This window comes from Pinus tabuliformis, chromosome 5_2 (assembly GCF_031772625.1).
Source record: "Pinus tabuliformis cultivar Carrire ecotype Pingquan chromosome 5_2, CPIR1, whole genome shotgun sequence".
Taxonomy (NCBI): domain Eukaryota; kingdom Viridiplantae; phylum Streptophyta; class Pinopsida; order Pinales; family Pinaceae; genus Pinus; species Pinus tabuliformis.
The window spans coordinates 552,675,906-552,694,646 of record NC_142306.1 but is presented as its reverse complement, the minus strand read 5'-3'; the positions used below and the strand labels follow the sequence as shown (position 1 = coordinate 552,694,646).

Genomic DNA, 18,741 nt, shown 5'->3' with positions numbered 1-18,741 from the left:
AAACCTCTCCTGCTTGAGAGGAAAACCCAAACAAATTTTTCTTCTTATAGAGACTTCAATTGACGAATACCAAGACCAAGACCTAGACCCTTGACACAACAACCTTTCCAAGACCAAGTCATTGCTTCTCCTTAGTTCACAAGTCAACGTAAGTTCAACTGCCTTCATGCACTACTAATCTCAGGCTTCAGCTGCTATGAAGTTTTCGGCCTTCCTCCACAGGTCTGCAATTTCGGCTTCCTGAAATCAGTGCATAGACACACGTGTGGACTGAATTATGGTCCTTCTTTGTGTAACTCTCCTTCACTCACTTTGAGGGCTATTCTTTGCTATTTCGGCTAACAATGGTGATGGTGTGAAGACCCTTTCTTTGTCCTTTACCACAGCAGATGTATCCACTGCAGAAACCCTAGTTTCTGCCACACGTGTGAAGTTGATTACCCAAGAAACAGTCCCAAATGAGTTCGATCTTCCTCTCCTTCTTCTCGCTGGTTATTAAGCTGCCTTTCTTGAGAACTTCACACTTTGTTCTGCCTTCTTGTCATTGACCGAAATTGTCTCTCTGAAATGAGGCCGAGCTGCCCTATTTATAGTGGTGTGTGCATCATAATTAGCCGACTTGTATTGGAGCCTAGGCCGACATGCCTTTCTGGAAACATCTTTGGGCTGACTTCAAGGTGACTTTGTGACAAGGTCTTGGAAGGTGACTTTATGACATGAAAAATTTCCTTTTACAATGTGTAACATGCACACATCGGTCTTACATCTTTGACATTGAGTCTGTAGACTTTTATGACTTGATGACAATACCTAAAAGCTCACAATGGGAGCCATTACTAAAAATAAAATTCTTTGCTCACGAAACCCATAAGACGAGTATTACAATAATAATTTTATTTTTCTTCTTTTCATCAATTACATAAAATCACGATTACACATGTCATTATGAAGACCGAACCTAGTTACACTTTTCAACACATTCATGGATTCATCAAAGGCATCACGGAAGGGGCAAAGGAACAGGAAGAATGTCCCCATTGGTGATGCCCCTCCTATTCCAATTTCATCGGGGTCTATAAGTGTTCCCTCTATTGGAAGTGGGGCTGCAACAGCAGCTTCAAATGTTGAGGGAAGAATTAATTTAGAAGAACAGCAGGCTCAAGAAAACATATATACCTTGTCGAAGTATGTCACAAGAGATCAAGGGCCAAGTAGCAAGTTGAAGGGAGGAGGCAATGTTGCTTGAAAATGCAACTATTACAACAATCATTTCAAGAGCACTTATTACCATGTGAAAGGTCATTTGTTGGCTTTACCAGGTTGTGGAATTGGAGCATGTACACAGGTGTCTTTAGCTAAGAGGAAAGAAATGGAAAAATAGGCCAATGTTGGTGTGGCAAGGGTGGCTGCATCATCTAAAAAAAACAAGAATGATGATCCCCTTCCATTCTTAAGGAAAAGCAGCAACAAATTTCCATTTGAGAGTTTTGGTGGGGGTGTGGGTCAAGCAGCAAAAATAAAGGCAGTGGCACTTGGTCGAATGGACAAGATTTTTCAGAAAAAGAAAACAAGAAGAGCTTGATCCCACCATTGCATTCTTTTTATATCATAACTTCATATCCTTTGATCTTGCACACTCACTTTTATTTATTGAGATGTGTCGAGCTCTAACTCAAAGGACTCCATCAGGGTATGTGCGTCTTGGGTCAGAGAAGTTTAGAACCACATTGTTGACTAAGGCAAAGAAAGACGCGGACAAAATGCTTGAGCCTATTAAATCAGCATGGCCAACATCTAGGGTTAGTATTGTTTTTGATGGATGGACAAATCCAGCACGCCACCCACTTATCAACTTCATGGTGTCTTCCTTGAATGGACCTGTTTGCAAAGTTGGCATGATTGTGGAAGCTAAATATCCACAAGTATTTTGGACATCTTGCATTGTCCATTCCTTGAATTTAGCACTTAAATCTATTGCTTTTGATGTGCTTTGGATAGTGATCTGATGTAAACACCACCTAAGAGAAACTGTCCTTCTACTGTACAAGGTAAGAAATCATCGTTCGGAGTATCTCATGCATATTGATTAATATCTGTCCAGATTCCTATAGAGACTAGTGTTTTAAAATCCAGCTGACCAGAAAACATAATCAGCTGGTTCGCCAGCTAGTCCCCAAAGGCAACAAATCAGATCTCAAACCAATTCAGTACAGAACCAGTCAGTCCTGACTGGTTCCATACCAAACTGGTATGGCACAAGCTGTACGAGTTTGGGTATATGTTGCCTATAAAATCTGATTTTTTGACTTCTTTGACTCATTTCGAAAAACAAAAGTGAGGAATTGAAAGCAAATGAGAAATTCAATGTCTTCCATTGAGCTAAGCAGGGCAAATTCAGTGTTGCCATGACCATTAGCATATTTATAATCAAGTGGGGATTGATTCATTGATACCATGGGGAATCAATGCAAATTGAGCAAGATGGAATTACAATTTACAAAAACAAAAAAAGGAAAACAAGGGCTCTGCTCTCAAGCCAGCTTGCAGTCACAAAGGGGAGTATAACAGGGCTCCCACTGCTTTGACCCATGCATACGCCCCTGGAATATCATCTTGAATCAATAATAATCAAATTCAAGAAGACTCTAAAAAAGGAAGATTCAAGAAGATAACTGAAAAATGTCGTTAACATAAATTCTTGTGCATGGGTTATGGAATCTGTCTTGGGAGATAAATTAACCTAAGCAATCCAATTTGAGCAAGAGTCTCTAATGGTATGGAATCTTGGATTTATATTGATGTACATGAAGATATTTTTCTTTAAAGTTTTAATTTTTTATGTAGTTTTTAGTAAAATGGTTCATAAACTATGAACCAATCTGATTGTGATCTTACTCCTGTCGGACTCTTAATCAGTTTCGACTCGCGTTCTGGTTTTTTAAACATTGATACAGATAATAAAACTTTACTTTATCTCATAATAGAGGGGATACTTAAATATAAAATGCTCTTTATTTCCTATTTCTGGTAGCCAATGTGGAAGGTAGTCTACATCACACCAAAACAAGTAGAGAAGTCTACTCACAACTAAGGATCCCACATATGCTTTCATTATTTTTCGTGTGGTTATGAGCACCGCAGGGGATACTTTGTTACTTAATATTAAATTTATGCGTCGATCTACTCTAAAAATACTTTGTAACCTTTCCCATCTCTTGACCTCCAATTGGTTAGACAGTGTTTCTCATTTATTAATTAAAGATGCCAGCACAATCGAGGTCATTTCATATAAACGGAGATGACTTCAACCCAACAGTTTGGAAACATAGTTGTTAGAAGCAAGAGAAAAGTGGGAAGTAGAAGCACAATGGGAAAGTAAGAGTGTAAAGCACCAATTTCGGAAAGACTCGGAGAGAAACATTCTGGGAGCATTTTTCTTGTAATATATATTTTTATATATTTTGATGCAAATATATTGTAAAAAGCATGCGTTAATGGTGAACTAGTTGCAGAAAATAGCAAACAAATATCTTTTTAGCAGATTAATGATAATCATTGAAGCATCTGCCATTTAGGACACAAATTACATCAAAGATCTAGCAGTTGCAAATAGCCATCAAACTATCAACCATAAGATCAATCTTAGAGTTTCAAGTTTCGACAGATCACACTTGCCATCAACAAACTGTAAGAGATAACATCAACCATGAAATGAAACAAGGTATCATGACCAAGAAGTTGTAATATGCAATCAACTGTCATATAATGTCTAGAAAATAAGAAATAATAAATACAAATAATTATAAGTTCTTGATCTAGATTTTAAAACTCAAAAAGACAAATAATTATACAATCTACTAAGCTTTCTTAAACCTCTTGCCACAAGAAATTTCTAATTTCTTCTCCCTTGGTCTACTAGCAACAGGGATCATTGTGAAAGCATGGGAAATCAATTAGTAGTGCAGAGTACGGTTCTGGGAGCGCCCTCCCCTCTGAAGAGAACTCCAGCAGCTGGAGCATAAGGGTGGAGGGGGGAAGCTTCCACGCAGCTAGGATTGGAACAGGAAGACATTCCAACAAAGAACAAAAGCCACCAAAAGAATGCACTCCAATAGAAATGCCTTTTGGAAGGGGTCTATAATCCATTTCATGAATTGGTGTATTTATATCAGATAACATTGTGCTAGGTTTATTGGGGTTTAATCAAACTATTACGATTCCCGGACAATGCTAATAATGCAGCAATTCAATTGGTGCTGCTACGCTCAGACAGTGACAAGAAATGTTAATTAATAGAAAAAACTTGTTAATGTTCGCTCTTTTATAGCTGACTGGCATGGAATTTCTCAGTAATGAAAAAAGAGAAGGAAAGCAATAATATTAAAAACTAAACCAATCAACCAATCAAAGCATCAGTTTGCCTCAATTCACCCCTGAAACAGCCAAGTCCATTCTTGTAAATAAACTCCAGGAACAGAGATTGACAAAATTTAACCACTAATAGCAAAGGCCCAAGTCAGAACAAGCATTAGACACATGCATAGTCCAATAATCAATTAGATGAAGAGTTATATAAGCAAGCAAGAGTAGAACAACTAGCAAAAGGGGCTGTCCTGAGTGCTTGCCAGGAGTAGGTCATTGGTTCCAAGCCAAATTGGCAGTTGGTTGCAAGGTGGCCACAGCATTATTTCTGGGCAAACCAGTTATGTAGTCTGCTTGCCCAAGGGATGAATGGTATTGTAATATTCTCCTCAGGTTGGAATTTCCCTATCATAATGAGAAAAAATGGATCATGGTTCTACCAAATCACAAGTCAAGATGAAAAGGGACTGAAATAGAGGACACTGGAAGCTTTTCCATATTTCACCTGGGCAAACTCCAGATCTTATGTAAAGCAGCATAAGCAGGCACAAGGTTGACAGATAAATCGATTATAGCATATTTTTGCAGTGTCTAGCATTACCACAAGACATTCACCAGCAAATACTGTAATAATTTGACATTAAACAAAATGAAGACAGTTAACAAGTCTATTTCTTGGTCGACACCTGATATACCACAACTCTATATCAGAGCAGAATAACTAAAACAAAGGGCATTTGACACAACAGTCCTGAGATATACGGAACACTTCCTCATGGGCACTCCTAGTCCAGAGGAATTTACAGAAGATATCAAAATCAGATTTACGGAACTAAATGGAGAAATTCCTCATGCATATTACTAACCCGCACATTTATAGAATAAATAATAATAATCACAATAACAAAAAGGTTAGTCTGCATCTAGTATATTTAATAAACAGAATAACAGAACTCATGAGATTAAGGCCTATGAACTTTATTACCCCAAAATATCAACAATAGAATAAATTTGTTTAATGTAGCCAAAAGCTGTGCCAATATGAAAGATGAAGAAAGAAGCATAACAAATGAAGCATCAAGTGACCTTACCTCTCCCGTCTTGAGAGCTCTGTTGTTTTCTCAACCTGCATATAATCCATTAACCCTAATATGTTATTTCTTACTGACATGCATTGAGTAAGTTGTGAAATATTACTACATATTTAATGTAAGATACATGTGAAATGAAAAGCAATCTAAATAAGGATTAGGAAAAGAAAAGCCTACAAAATACTCCAATGTTAACACAGTTTACAATGTAAAAGAGTTAAGGAGAAATCTAAAGTATGAGAAAAGGCAAAACCTATAAAAAAATTAATATTAACATGAAGAACTGTCCACAGGCACAAAATTAATGTCCAACAAATGACCACAAAAGTAGGTTAATGGGACTGAAGAGGACAACCAGTATGAATAAAACGTGGGAGTGCCAGTGCAACTCCTAAAAAAAGTCAAAAATGATACAAAGAAAGAAACCTACATAACTATACCATTAGAACATGTGTATAAAACCGTGATAAAAAAACGGTGATACAAACCACTAGGTGAGTTTATCCAAGACTAGAAAGATGGACATCCCAACCCAATAACCTATCAAAATAGAAAGTAAGAGAGGGAGATCAGACAATGGGGGCAATGATGTCAATGTCACTTGAGTCTAATGGTCAAGAGGGAGGGGGGCGAACTAGGCATTAGCTCATTGTTAGAGTCTTTTGGAACCATCAAGGAGCCTAGCTACATGATCTGAGGGGAGATGTATGAGCGAGGGATACCCCTATATATAAGGTCAAAAGAAGGAAACTCTAAATGGATCTCTGGTTACTCCATTAGCTCTGGCGGGAAGGGCATGCTCCACTCTCAATCCATCTAGATCTCATCTCTCTAATGTTCTATTTGGGCCCTGAGGTACAGACCAATATCCCCAAACCACTCTCAATAGTGTTGGGTGGTCTCACAAGGAGAGAGGTTGAGGAGCAACCTGGGGTCTCACCATCCTAACATCTAGTGTGCTTTGTAACTCTACCTATCATTTTTTGTTCCAATCAAACAAATCGAAGCTTATTCTTCAATATCATCTTCGTTTTCATGTTGTTGTTCTGGAACAAATCCACTAAAGTCTTCAAAATCTCCCTAGCTAACTTCTTCTCCACCAAGTGAGGGATCACATGATCCTTCATGACATCCATAATAACCCATTGAGCTCTCAACTCTTCCACGCATCGACTCCCCTAAGGTTTCTAGAACTATTACCTCTTACTTCCATGTTGTTTCGTCTGATCAAAACAACAAGAGGCAGGAAAAGTCTCAGTTTATCGTAGATGGGAGAATGGTGAGACCTCGAGGTTTTCTACAAACCACGCCCCCCCCCCCCGGGTTCGAGATAGACAAGTACGTTTGAGACCAACCCGCAGATGTTGTACCATGCTTTAGTCGACCAACACGAGAGTCAGAGGGAATGGCTCAAGGCAGAGGCAATGCAAAACACCTCCTGCCTGCCATACCACCTCCCAAACACAGCACAAATTACAATAGACAAAGAATGATTAGTCGCTTCTTCCTTTCGGCCTCAAATGTTAGGAGAAACATTCACTTATCTACCACCACTAGGATCACACAGCTAGATTCCCTAACGGTTCTGGAGGTCCCAGACATGGAGAGATTGTGTTGCTCGCCTCCTTTGCCATCGGCCATCAAATTCGGGAGATTGAAGACAAGTTATGTTAAGAATGAGAAATGACAACAAGGACAAAGCTACCAAGACACTTAACCACCATGGCGAACAAATTAATCAAGTGACCAAGAAAGTAGATGCATTAAAAGCACAACCAGTGTTGAGAACATCGCGATAAAATCGTGATTTTTCGCAGTGCCGATAGTCAACCTGAAAAATCATCAAGTCGCGCGGTAGAGCAATTTTAAAGGTAAATTTCGGTGTTTTTCCTCTTATTTTGCAAACAGAGGGCAGAGGTGAGATCTAAAGAGGAGGGGAACTCATCTACAAAGGCACGAGAGGAGAAAAGTGATGGAATTTAACATCCCAAGCAAAAAAAAAAACAAGTTTGGACCAAGTTTCTTCAACATGGCATGGTTTTCAAGTATGGGCATCAAATTTCACCCTATTTTTTATTTTTTCTTGTTTTTCCTTGGGTTTCTATCACCCATATATTTTCCATCATTTTTGCTTGGATTTGAGTATGTTTTTTTGTCATTTTTGTTGCATTTAGTGGAGAGGGTTTTTTGGTCAAAAATGCAAAATCTTGAATGTTAGTTTTCTTTGTTTAATTTCTTCTTGTGCCCTAGTTTTTTCCATGATTTTTGCTTGGGTTTGAATGTGGTTTTTTGTTATTATTGTTGCATTGAGTTGGGGTTTTTTTTTGTCAAAAATTCAAAATGTTGTATGTAAATTTTAATTTCATTTGTTAACTTGCAATTCTTCTTGTGCTCTAGGTTCAAACTTCAAACTTCAATATTACATTAAAACTCAAGATTCAACAAAGTTACAAACATGCCAAGCTAATTGCACCCGCGGTGGGAATTTGGTGAACTTGATGGAGGGTTTTGACAGATCAAATTTGAATTGCAAGTTATGTGGGCATCATATGACAAAGGGGTATACAGATTGAAGTTCCACCTTACACAAATTACTTGACATGAGGTAGGGCCTTGCTCAAATACAAATCCAGAAATCATTTGAAGAGCCCTCAAATCATTGGAAGAAATAGAGACAACCAAACTATCCATGGCAGCTCTGAAGAGTCAAATAGGGGGTGGAGTGGCAGGATTGGGAAGTGACCATGAGAGTGGTATTGGTTCTTCACCATCAGCATCTACACCCAACCCCATAGCTACCTCATCATTTTTGTTCCTAGAACCACACCTGGCGCACAACCATCTATTACATCAGTTCTTAAAAAAAGGGAGAAGTAAGAAGCTGACAAGTTGTTGGGCAAGTTTTTTCTTTGGAGTGATATTCCTTTCAACATTGCCAAGAACAATCCATTTTTCTAGCCCGCGATTGATGTTATTGCTATTGTTGGCCCAGGGTACAAAGCCCCTTCATATGATGACTTTAGAGGGCGCATTCTTCAAAATGAAAAGGTTGACTACACTAAGAGATTGGAGGAGTTTAGGGGATCATGGGCACACACAAGATGCACTGTGATGTCAGATGGTTGGACCGATCAAAAGGGTAGAAGCCTTATTAACTTCTTGGTTAATTGTCCCAAGGGGACAATGTTTATGAAATTTGTTGATGCATCTGCACATATCAAAGATGCACGGTTATTATGTGATTTGTTGGACGTGTTCATTCAGGAGGTGGGTCCACAACATGTTGTCCAAGTCATAACGAACAATGCTGCAAATTATGTTGTTGCTGACAAGATGCTTATGGAGAGGCATCCTAACTTATTTTGGACACCTTGTGTTGCACACTGCATTGATTTGATGTTGGAGGACATAGGAAAAATTCCTTTTATCAAGGATATTGTTGAATCATCAAAAAGCATTACAAAATTTATATATAATCATGCATTTGTGCTTCATTTGATGAGAACATTCACCAACAACAAGGAGTTGGTGTGCCCTGCCATTATACGATTTGCCACTAGTTTCATATCTCTTCAATCCCTCATGAATTCTATGTGGGATGTGAAGAAAATGTTTCTTTCAGAGGAGTGGCATGCTTCGTCATATAGCCGCAAACCAGAAGAAGAGGCCATATGCATGTTAGTTTCATAACAGGAAAGCTTTTGGGCGAGACTGCAAGAGGTGTGCAGCATTACTGAACCTTTGGTAAAGGTTCTTCAATTAATTGATGGAGACAAGCCCCCGCAATGGGCTACTTGTATGAGCCCATGGACAGTTACTTGAAGTGTATGATTCCTTCTCGACTTCATAATTATATTATTTCTTGTTAAGGCATTTGTGCCTTGACGTCCATTTGTCTCCGCAATACCTACATTTATTAGTTTCTTTTATTCCCGAGTGTTGTTGTTGGTCTTCGTCTTCCCTGAATGATGACATTCTAAACTTATATTTTCTCTCAATAATTATGGTTGTGTGTCTAGCATCTTCAATGGTTTGGGGTTTACATAATTTTAATTCTTCCCAAATGTAATCCTTAAGGCCACAACGATACATTTTTAATAGTTCTTAGTTTGAGAATCCCCTTTGCCTTATCGCTAGCACGTCCCATTCATGCATGTATTCATTTACCGATCCTTTTTGTTTGAGGTGAACGAATCTCCCGTATACGTCATCCTCTTCTTCATCATGAAACCTTTTTAGCAAGGCATTTTTAAATTTTGCCAATTGAACGAGCGAGTTGCACATTTAATAGACCACCACAAGAACCAATCATACACTTTTGCTTCCCGGTAGTTGGATGCAGTCATGACCTTCTCTTGTTCACCTATTGGCGGATTTGCTCCAAAAAAGGCCTTCATCTTGTTTACCCATACAACAACACCTTTATGATCCTTACCATCGTATTTTGGTAATTCTCTCTTAATTTTAAGGTGGTTTTTTTTGGGGAACTTCGTATAGTATTGACTTCCTTCTAAGTGTAGTTGTGGTATTTGCAGTTGCTCGTGTATCAGGAAATCATGATTTGGAGAACTTTCGTCTTCTAGAGTTTTGGGACTTTGTGTGGCTAAGGGTGGATTGTCCTTTCCCATAAACTTGCTCATCATGCTTTTTAATTCCGTGACATCATCAGCCATTTTTTCCTGTGTACTAACTGACTTCTCGACATTATCAAGGCCCTTATTTATCTTATTGAGTTCTTGGAATTTTTCACATCATCACTGTTACTACTTGCCATTTTGTTCTTTTTTTTCCTTGTAGACCCAATTTAAAAGAAACAAAAAAATAATAATAATAACAATAATTAATTAATTTAATTAATATATATATATATATATATATATATATATATATATATTGAATTGATTAATTTAAATCAATTAATTTAATTTAATTAATTTAAATTAATGACTTTGACATAAACGACGGCAACGTTATGGTGGGACATACGACGATTGGGGCCGTTGAAGTTTGGTTTGTTCTGACAGTCGACAGCAAGCGCGGAAGCACGACAATGACAAGGTCATGGTTTGGTGCAGCTAATTGGTAGAATGGTGGAATACACAGTGTCGGGTAAGGCAGCATCAGGGAGTTACAGCGAATGGATGGTGGCAGCATCAGGGAGTTGCAGCGGACGGATGGTGGGACGACGAATCAGCAGAGTGTTGGACAACGTGGCTGGCAAGGGGTGTGGCGTGAATGAAACCGAAACAGGACAGGGACGGTGTTGACACAGGAAGCAAGGGACAGAGCGTGATGAACCCAAAACAGGACAGGGACGGTGTTGACGCAGGAAGCACTGGACAGACAGAGACGATGTTGATGCGGTGGAGATGGGTACATGACAGTCGCAGCAATATGATCGAGATGAATCCGGATTGTGTAGCTCCAGAACAAACGGCTGTGATACCACTGGTACATAATTAGTATACCATAGCAATATTTGTATGTAGATTTTAAGTATAAGTAATAGTATTATAGATAAAATTATGAATTGGTGGTTTACAAATCTTCGTGGCAGTTTGCCTTTATAGGCATTGACCAACCACAAAGATGGGAGGTCACAACTTTTGACCCATGTATCTTCACAATTAAATGAGTCATTAATTAATTTAATTATTTTAATTATTTAATATTTTATTTTAATATTTATTCTTTTTAATTAAAAATATATGAATATTTGTATTCATAACATGTTTCCAACCCTAAGGGAAGGAACAGTTCCTAGGTCGACACATCAATCAGTGGGTTCAAGTGATCAGTGGCATGGTAGGGGCTTACTTCATGGAGGATGCCACAATCTTTGTATCGGTTATGAAATTCCATCACTCTTGAGCATTATAATCTAAAGAGGGAGTAATCGTGAGTTACCCTTTTCCTCAACCTATTTTTACCACCCCTATTGTGTGTCCTTTCCTTTAACGATTTTCTTTTCTTGTGTAGCTTGGGCTACAAGCTTTTATTTATGCATCAATTACCCCTTAAAGACGAGAAAATTTATGGCTCATCAAGGTTGGGATATCAAAGTTCCTTTCATTTTGAATGTTCAATGCATTAGCCAGGAACTAGATGAGGGCTGCTACGGGGGGTAGCCCTTAAGCTAGGCTTTTATCCACATCCTAGGGGTTACCCACCGCTACGGGGGGTAGCCCTTAAGCTAGGCTCTTATCCACATCCTAGGGGTTACCCACTTGGGTGGGTAACACTCCCAATACTCTTATTGATTTTATATATATAATTATATCTGAGAATATGATTTAGAGATCAATTACAATAGACAATTAATTTGATTAGGAGTAACATTGAAGATAGATTTTAATTGCTTCCTAGGCATTACCAACATTTAATTAACAAGCATAAAAGATTACATATGAGTTAATTAAAATAATGAGACTCTTAAAACTCTCCATCTGGACCATGATATACGACATCATCAAAAAATTATAAGCCAAGAGTAATGATAGTAGCAAAATGTATTTAGTGGATACATTGACAAATACATAGTTTACTATAAAGCAAAAATTATAAGGACTTACATCCACATCTCGAGCCTTGATGTTCTTTGGCTTAGCAATATTAGGATTCTCAATCTCAATGAGACCCTGAGTTCCCTTTTTTTTCTGCCATCACAGAAAGAACAGACATATTAAGGATATACAACATTCTGGTCGACAAAAAAAATTCACATAATTAATGTCATATGCAAGAAGTGAAGTCTTTAGTGTCATTGCTTCGCACATCACAAAATGTATGTTTATAGAAAATCTAATTGTGATTTATTCAAGTATTTAAAATTTCACTTGTCAGAAACAAGGCAACAGCCAAAAGTCAAAAGCCTTACTTCATTTGCTGATTCTTCAGATTCTTCTTCTGATGATTCTTCTACCTCCTCCTCTTCACTCGGCTCTTCTTCCTGTTATGATCAAGACATTCCAGATCCTTCCATTTATCATAACTCTGCTGTATAAACAAAATGAAAGTTTTGCATGTATCTCTTATGTGATGTTAAAAATAAAAGTCTTGAGAAACTTTGCTAGTATTTCACAAATGGCTCAGGGTCCATTGCTTTGCCTGGATAAGACTAGGACATTACTTTTATTGGCTTTCAAATTATACGAGTTTCATGATAAAATTTATTACTATTGTCAGGTGAGTAAATCCTATTATTGACTTAAGCCATGAGATATGTTTCTATAAATTTTGAAGTATTTTCCTTGTGTCAATTTAACAAGTTTTATATTAAGAAGATCATGTTCAACATGTTGATTTCAAAAATTCAATCTAGCACTATGAAGTACTCAATATTGTCGGAAAGGGAAACAAAACCAAGAAAAATGGTACAGATTATATTCATCATGCACCAAACATATTTACTATTTCTGAAAAAATCAGAGCTACCTTTACTCTTTCTTTCCATTTCCATTGAAAAACTCTGACATCTTTAGACACTCTTTACATCATTTTACACTTTCTGAACTACAACAAAACCAAACTCCCTCCATGCATATATTTTTACAGAGACTGTTATAAGGGCAGTAGTAGAAACGTGTCTAAATAAGGATTTAAGCTAAAATCTAAAATGATACGGATGAAAATTGCAAGCCTTCTATCAGGAAATTGAATACATCCAGAAGACAACAATAGGCATGAAATATATATGAACACTAAATAACTCTGTGATAAGTAATTGAAAATTGATTGCAACTCAATCAGGATAAGGATTGAGCTCAAAAGGTTGTGAAGTAGAGGCATTTAAGGATAAGGATGGTGTTAAGGGAAGACCCGACAGTGCAGCAACGACTGGAAAATTCTGCAAAAACCCTAATGGAAAAATTTAATGGTCTACAAATTTCAAGTTGTCCCTAAATGCTTGGATAAAGAAGGTATGGGCTCTTTTATTAGGATATGGACCTACATTTCATTTATTGACTAGACGTTGGATAGGTTCTTTTTCACTCCAAAGATGATTCTTTGAAGATTCTAGGAGGCGTGGTTTGGGGCTTGACCTCTTTGTCATTAAAAGCATGGTTTGCTTGTTTCTAGTATTCTACCCCTGATCAGAACTTTAAAAGTGCCAAAAAAAATTCTGATTTGGGTCAAAGTAATAGGTTTTCCCATGGAATTGTGATCAAGAAAGATTCTCGACGAGATCTTGGACAGATTCATTTTTTGTGTCCAGTGTATTTAGAATAGTGGCTTGTATATTAGTTGAAATGGATATTAGTGAAGGTTTAGCGCACAACATGATTATTGTGGCTAGCAGGTCTATGTTTTCTCAAACTTTGGACTATATAAATATTCCATTTAGCTGTTGTCATATTCATGGACACATTGCCAAAGATTGCACACTTCCTTTCACCAAAAAAATCTGAAGGAAAAAATCTATGGCCAAGGAGAAAGTTGATGAAGAAATATTGAATCCCAATGGTCTGGTGGAAGTTGATGATGATGAAATCAGAAATCCCAACAAGTATGGAAGAAGGATAAAGATTTAGGCAAAATCGTTTTGAACAATGTTTATATTGTTAAAAAGGCAGCCAATTGAGAAGGTTTTTCCTCTCATGCAATTGTACTCAGCAGTCCCATTGACCTATTTAAGATCATTTGTTGGGCATTACTAAACTCATCTTATCTTATCTTCTCCTCCGAGCTGCTTGTCTCCAAGCCCAAAAATTCAAACATCAGAAGATCCTGTTGAGGTGGCAAATAATAGCCTCGATAAGTCTCTTGAGTTCAACCATGTTGTTTATCCTGCAGCTTCATTAATCATGAATGTTAAGGATAAGAAATTATGGCCCACCCCTTTAGAAATAGCTTCAAATCCATGGGGGAACCATTGCATTAGAAAGAACGCTAGCACTATTTCATCAAGGCCAAAGAACCTATACCCTAATTTGGAAAGAACACTAGCCCTTCATCAAATTCGGGAAATTCATCTACTGAAGGCTCATATGATGTGGAAGCAATTTTGGGATTGTGTGGTTTAGAAAATGAACTGGAATCTTAAAAAAAATAGTAGACACCAATTAAGGTCCGCAAGGGTGAAAGCCTTTTAGTGGGGGAGGGTGTGAAGTGGGTCTAGGGCTAGATAGAAACAAGTTCCATCTTCTATGGGACGAAATCATTATTACATCATGCTCAAGAGAAATATTTAAAAGAGATTAAACAAGGAAAACAAAGGTTGATTGAAGGGGTGCTCAAAGCGAGACAAACCCTTAATGGGGGTCAACAATGATTATTAATCTATAAATTTAAGGGGTCCTAGCAAACCCTCAAGAAGACTGGCCCTAACTCACTTAGTCAAGCTTCACAAGCCAATATGATTCTAGTGCATGAAACCACAGGGGAAGATCAAAAAGTCACTGGGGAGTTAGATAAACTCTTGATTGGGATTCCCTAGCCCTAGATGGAGTCCTCACTCGTTCAAAAAAGACTGTCCTTTCTTAATTCTGTTGTCATTGCCTCAGGTATATGGAAATAATTCATGTTCATGGACCTAGGTCAAAAGATCTCATTTATTTATTGTTACAGTCCTAATAATGAGTGGCAATCCTTTTGGGAAGTTTTTCTCTTTTGATTGTGTAAAGGAGGAGAGGAATCGTATTGCTTGGTAGGGGGAGGGGGTGGTATTGTGTGGGAAGGGTTTAAACTTTAAATAGATCAAAAGCATGCAGAGAGGATGCTAGACTGGATAGAATGGTAGACTGCTTTAGGAACAAGATTGAGGCAGCAAGCTTAGTGGACGTTGAGCTAATCAAACTTAGGCTCACTTGGAGATATAACAGAGCTGGTGAGGCAAGGGTATCCAAGGGGCTGGATAGGCTTTTAGTGTCCGAAAATATTCTAGTTGAAGTTGGTATGATAAGGTCATAGATAAAGGTAGGGGAAGGAACTAATCATTCCCCTACCCTTCTTCAAAGTTCAAATAGAGAACAGGGTAGTTCCTTCAAATTTCAAATCCAATCTAGGTTGCCTTGAGGATCAATCCTAACTCAAAAAATGAGAAATGAAGAAAGAGAGTCTATCCGAAAGTGAGAAATGAAAAAAGAGAGTCTATTCGAAAGTGTTATGACTCATGAGATAGATGACATAGATGTATCTCATTTCCAGTGAATGTATAAAGAGACTAAGAGGGCCAACTGCAACATAGCTGAAATCCTGAAATTAATTGCATTCTTCATCTATTTTGTTTATGGAGATATTAACCAGATGATGATGCCAGAAATTTCATAGGAGGTATTATCTACAGTGTTAGCTTCTTTCACGAAGGATGAAGCCCTGGTCAATATGGCTAGACCATCGAGTCTTATAGGTTTTTATATCTATTGGATGAAATTTTAGAGGGTTTTGGAATAGATTATAAATACTGGAAAATTGCTAGGAGCTTCCAATTCTACCTTTTCAACTTTAATTCTAAAGATAGATAACCCTGACTCTTTTGATGAGTTCAAATCTATTTCCTTGTCCAATTGTGTATACAAAATCATTGCTAAAATTATGGCAGTCATAATTTAAAAAGTTTTCTTTGCACTAATTTCCCAGGAGCAATTTGGCATTTTCACCGGAAGATAGATGCACGAAGCAATAGGGACAACACAAGAGAGTCTACACCAAAAATTAAAAAAAATTCCCTTTATGGTCCTAATATTGGATTTACCTAAGGTAAATGAGAGAACCAGCTGGCTTTACCTTCGGACTGATGCTTCTACATGTTGGTTTTCACCTTCCAGTGGTAGAACAGATTATTGGTTGTTTCTCCTCAATTTCTTTTGTTACTCTTATTAATGGTTCTGCATTAATAAAAATTAAGCGCACTAGAAGATTGAGGCAAGGCTGTCTTCTATCTCCTTTACTTTTCTTACTTCTTTCTGAAGGTTTAAGTAGTGCTATCATGGATGCAAATAGGTCAATAATCACTTCACGGATCAAAATTGGTAGGATAGTATATTTAAATCATCTGTTGTTCTCTAAAGGATGCTAGAAAATTGTAGGATATTGAAGAAGTTTATAGTATGGTTACAGGAGTGGAACTAATTATTCAGAGATCAGCCATTCAGTGGTTTTGAAGCAAGAGTTTGAAGACATGATGGCAAGGTTTTCCCTTGATGGATTCAAACACCTGGGTTTTCTTTTAAAACCAAAGAGTCATGGAAAAAAGAATTAGGGATGGTTGCTAGAAAGGATTGAACGTAGAATTCATAACTGATGTCACATATGGTTGTCTAAAGTGGGGAGATTGACCTTTAGTTAAATCAATGTTGGAAGCCATTCCAATGTTTTGGCACTCTGTGGCCTTCATTCCAAAAGGAGTCCGAGTGAAAATCAAGAAAACATATTCTAAATTTCTTTGGTGGGGTGGAAATGAATCTAAGGGTATTCTCTAGTTAAACGACAAATAATTGCAAGCCCAACAGAGGAGGGTGTATGTGAATTGAAGAATATTCATTTGAGGGTGTAAGGTATTGGTGATTGAAGAACATTCATTTGTTTGCCAAAACTTTGGCAGCAAAAAGCTTGTGGAATTTTCTTTCTAAAAAAGGTTTAAAAAAGTATATTAATGAGCAGAAATATACAGGTGCAGGGTATTTCATATACTGAATTAGGAGTCAAAGGAAAAGCATTCAGGATGTTTCCATTCACTACAAGGAACCAGTGCTGCAACTTCATATGGTTATGAATCATTTGGCCTAGAAAGTAAGGAATGGCGAACAAGTTATTGGAGTTGATTCTATTTTGAGTTATGTTGAAAGTGTTTATTGCCTAAAGAAATGATTGATTCTATTTGATAAAGGGGTATTTTCCAATGTTGCAAACATTGTGTCAGAAAATATATCAACTAGGGTCCGAAAAATAACTAATTGGCAACATCAAGGAAAAAATCGGCAAACTCTAAAAACAAAACAAAAACAAAAGACACATTTTTTAAAATATTTTTAAACGTCTAAAAAGACCTTCCCTCTAGCTGTTTTATGAACAAATGTAATAGTGAGTAACCCCTTTGTTCTCAATCCCGCACTTTCCCTCCTCAAAATGAACAAAAAAAATCCATATTCTCTTGATTCAGCCAATAATTTCCATTTTCATGCGATATCTTGCCAATATATCAGAATATTTTCAAATTATCACGACATATCAAAATTGGAAAAATATGAATTTTTTCCCAGCAATATTATTTCCAAATGACAGCATCGCAGTATATCATAATGTTGGCGACATATTACCAATAATTGCAATACTGGTGTTTTCACCCTCAATCAAGTGAGGGATCAACAAAATACAATTAACATTTGGCATCAAGGGTGGGGGGGTGCACAAACTTTGGGATTAGAAAGTGAACAAGCAATTTTATGGAACACATTCTTCGTAGGTGTTAAAAGAGGCCACATCAGTCTTAAACAAATCAACAAAGAAAATATGGCCCTCCATAAAAAGAAAAGCAGCAAATCCGAAAATCATGAGTAATATTATATTTTGAGAAAAGAACAATTGTTGCATAAGCAACCAAGTTTAGTTCTTGTATAAGGAAATGCCCATTATTAATTTATTAACTCCATGGGATGATTACTCAACATAAAATGAAGCATCCTAATTAGTCACAAGTGGCAGGAGCCGGGGGGTCATTCTTGAATCTAAGGGAAAGCAGGAATTATCCTTTGCCTAGGGACTTAGCACTTCAACCAATAACTAGGCTGAAGCCTATCCTCTACTACAAGGCATTCTCCTTGCAATCAGCTACAATATTGAATCATTGATCATACTTGGGGATTCTAGCATCAACATTAAATCCTTCGTTTCAACAAACAACACTAAAAGACAGTAGGATAGCCTTAATCCTTGCAAGAATCACAAGATAGATCAACAATTGCTAGGATCGATTCTACCCAGTGTTAAGGGCTCTCAGCTCTCAAGTTGATCCTCTAGCAAATGAAGCAAGCACTGTATCATAGGGGTCCTGTTAAAAAATGAGGGTCATAGCTTTTCACGTATCCCCTTATGTTTTTAAACCAAATTGGAACTTACGCCATGTAACCTCTCAATTAATAAGGCCATGTCTCAACCCTACACAAACTTCTTGTCAAATGCATGGAAAGGATTGACAAGGACACAGTCCCTGCTCTGTTACATGCAAGCATTAATTCATGTTTCCTTCATCATGGGAATTCACCAGCAAGGTGGGATATTGGGGGAAGCGAGATTGGATTTTCATGATAACCCTGACAGTTTCACTCTAGCCCATGCTAATTTGGGATTG

General features: G+C 37.4%; 1 protein-coding gene across 1 annotated transcript in view; it reads right to left on the bottom strand.

Annotated features, from left to right (window-relative positions):
* Positions 1 to 18,741, bottom strand: part of LOC149160144 (uncharacterized) — a 92,560-nt gene that overhangs the window by 37,855 nt on the left and 35,964 nt on the right. Inside the window, exons 3-5 of the mRNA XM_089436637.1 lie at positions 12,331 to 12,402; positions 12,026 to 12,109; positions 5,454 to 5,488 (exon numbers count right to left, since the gene is read on the bottom strand). Coding sequence (XP_089292763.1) covers positions 5,454 to 5,488; positions 12,026 to 12,109; positions 12,331 to 12,402 — 191 coding nt within the window. The remainder of the gene's footprint in view (positions 1 to 5,453; positions 5,489 to 12,025; positions 12,110 to 12,330; positions 12,403 to 18,741) is intronic.